The sequence below is a fragment of the Galeopterus variegatus genome, unplaced genomic scaffold, assembly GCF_000696425.1.
Source record: "Galeopterus variegatus unplaced genomic scaffold, G_variegatus-3.0.2 Scaffold55167, whole genome shotgun sequence".
Taxonomy (NCBI): Eukaryota; Metazoa; Chordata; class Mammalia; order Dermoptera; family Cynocephalidae; genus Galeopterus; species Galeopterus variegatus.
This window is the reverse complement of record NW_007781278.1, coordinates 1-3,025: the sequence shown is the minus strand read 5'-3', so window position 1 is coordinate 3,025 and position 3,025 is coordinate 1. Positions and strand designations below refer to the sequence as shown.

At 54.4% G+C, this 3,025-nt stretch overlaps 1 protein-coding gene across 1 annotated transcript; it reads right to left on the bottom strand.

The window, feature by feature from the left end:
* Positions 1-4: 4 nt before the first annotated feature.
* On the bottom strand, positions 5-3,019 carry LOC103584422 (cyclic AMP-dependent transcription factor ATF-5; the record flags this gene model as incomplete). The annotated part of the gene is made up of 3 exons (XM_008565437.1): positions 2,849-3,019; positions 1,093-1,389; positions 5-217 (listed from the first exon to the last, which is right to left on the bottom strand). Coding segments are annotated over exons 2-3 (391 nt in total), but the record flags the coding sequence as incomplete, so codon positions are not given.
* Between the last annotated feature and the right edge of the window lie 6 nt (positions 3,020-3,025).

Genomic DNA, 3,025 nt, shown 5'->3' with positions numbered 1-3,025 from the left:
GGCGGTGGTGGTGGTGGTGAGGGTGATGGAAAGACTGGGGCATCAAGGAAGAAGTCTTCTATCTGTTCCAACTCTTTCTTGAGGAGGGAGGCCATGGCTTCCAGGTCAGGTGGAGGTGGGGAAGGTAGAGGGAGGGCACCTGGGGGTAAGGGAGGCTCCAGAGGGAGGAGGGCTGTAAAGTCAACTCGCTCAGTCATCCAGTCAGAGAAGCCATCACCTGGGGATTGAAGGGGACACATAAAGTTCTCTGAGCTTCTGATCCTCCACCCAACAGGTGGTCACTCATGTCTGTCTCATTCAGGTTCATGTGTCCCACTGATTCAGTAAAACCACCAACCAAACAACTGACCAATCAACCAACCAGTCCACCAACCATTCAATGAAGCAGTTGATCAAACAATCAACAAATCAACCAATGAAAGAACCAGTCAACCAAACAATGATCCAACCAACAAAACAGTCAACCAACCATTTCTTCAACCATTCTAACATCCCCTTTACTGGGTACCCTATATCTGTGGTGTCTTTGACTTAATTCTTAAGTTTACTCTTAAAAGGCAAACTAGATCACATCACCACACAATTTCGTGTTTAATTAATTAGTTATTGAAAACCCACTATGTGCCAAGCATTTGGGAAACAATAATTAATAAAATAATTCCTACATCAGAGCCTCTGTTCCCTCCACCTGAAAAGCCCTTACCTTGGGTCTTTTCACGGCTCATTCCTTCCCATCCTTTAGGCCTCAGTGGACATGTAACTTGGAGAAGGTTTCCTGGTTACTCACTCTAAACTAGGCCCCCTTTGTCATTTTTTTAGCTCAGCTGCTAAATGTTTCCCACTTATCCCAATACATCATTTAATTTGTCTCTTGTCTGTTTCCCCACTACACAGTGTGAGCTCCAGTTGGGCAGCGACCATGTTACTCTTGTTCCCAGCTGTATCCCCAGCACCTGAAACAGTGGCTGGCACATTGCAGGTACTCAATAAATATTTATGGAATGAATGAGTAAATAAATGAATGAATTCTTCCTTCCTCTCTTCCCCTACCCCCCCCAGCTCACCCCACCTCCACTCTCCACCTGCCCTTACCTGCCAGGGGCTCTCCCCCCCCTGGAAGCCCGCCCTCCAGGGCTCCCCCAAGGACCTCATAGGGGCCCAGGGGGGCAGGGGCCAGGGGGAGTTTCCCATAGTCTACGAGCCAGCCCAGACCACTAGCTGGGAGCAGGGCCTTGTCCAGCTCCAGCCCCAGGGTCGCCAAGAGTGACATGGCTGTAGCACAGGTGCTGGGCACTGATGGCAATGGAGGAGGCTGCACCAACAGCTGGGAGTGGACTCTCGTGGTTTCTCAGCTGGGTGAAGACAGGCACCAAGGCGAAAGTGGAGGACCTACACGTGAGAGACAAGAGTGAGTGGGGTCAGAAGTCAGCTTCGCCCAGCAGCCAGGGTCACACAGAACCAAGCTACACCCCCATGTCTATGGGGCTCCTCCCTCCCCCTTCCAACCAGGGCTTGGGACTAAGCCTTAACCTCTCAGAATTCTAAATCTGTCCTTTTTTTTTTTTTTTTCCTTTTTGAGACCGGCCGCACCGCGCTCAGCCAGTGAGCGCTGTGAGCGCCCCGGCCATCCCTATATAGGATCCGAACCCGCGGCGGGAGTGCTCAGCGCCGCACTCTCCCGAGTGCGCCACGGGCTCGGCCCTAAATCTGTCCTTTCTTTCCCCAACTCTCAGGCCCCACCAACTCCCAAGGGAATTCTCTTTTGGCCCGACCTACCTTTCCTCTAATTCTGAAACCCCACCCCTTTTTCCAATACGGAAACCTAATAGCGTCCCAGGGGAATTACCGCAAACCCTTCCTACCCCTCCCATAATATTCTCTTCATAAAAGCTCTCAATCCCAGGGGAATTTTCTTCCAGCTATGCCCCTACTATTCTAAAGTAATTCCTTTAGACATCTTTTCCCAGATTACATCCCCAATCAGTTCCCAGGGAATTTCCCCTTGCGCCAGCCCTTCATCAATGTTAACCACACTTCCCTTTAAACTTTGTGGTGACCGCCATAGTCCCTCCGAGCCCCGCCCCTCCTGAAGCTTCCCCAGAGGCTCCGCCCCTTTGCCCGATCGAAACCCCACCCCTCCGCGAACGACAGGCTTAGCCCCGCCCCTTCTCACACTGGGATCTCAATGCCCACTCTTAGCGACGGCTGTGATCCCAGCTCCACTGCCTTCTTAAGCCCCGCCTCCTACCCTGTCAACCTAAACCAGTCCCCGTCCCAGCAGGTGCCCGATTTAAGTGGAAGGAAACTGTGCTATGAGCCAGAGCAATGTGGGGCCAGGAAGCGGGAGGGGACGGGAGGAGAACGGCGACCCAACCCCCCACCCTTCCACACGATGCTCTTCCGCCGCGGTCAAAGCGTTTGCTCGCTCACGCCTCCACCCTCCTGGGGATCAGTGCGCATGTGCGGCCGTTTGAGGTCTGCCCTTCGTACATAAATACAAGGCTCCGTTGAGCTGATGCGCATGAGCAACTTCCCGCGAACCGAATCGTTGAGGGGAAAAAAAAACCAAAACCCCATCTGGGGTAGTGTGCAGGTATAACCGTACGCGGACCAAGCTTAAACACCGCCACCCTGGAAGAACCCGTCCTCTCCCTCCCTGAGGCTAAGTGCGCATGCGCGGCGGCGCGCTACGGCACATCCTCCCTCCCCTGCGCCTGCGCGAACGTGATTCCGCGCGAACGTGATTCCACGCTCACGTCTCCCTACCCCTAGGCCTGGTCTTGAAGGCCGCGAGCTGCGAAAGGGCGGGAAAGGCGGTTGGAAAAGGGAGGGGCGAGGGGTTACTCACTCCATGGCTGTGGAAAGGAGAGGCGACGGCCTCGGCGGTAGAAAGAAGGTGTGAGCGAAGAGCACAGACGCGGTGAGCGCGGAGACGGGCCGGGGGCACAAAGAGGTCACGGCTACAGAGCCATGGCAGGGGTATGGCGGGCGGGGGTGGCGTAGCAGTAGCGTGAGGAGAAATCGT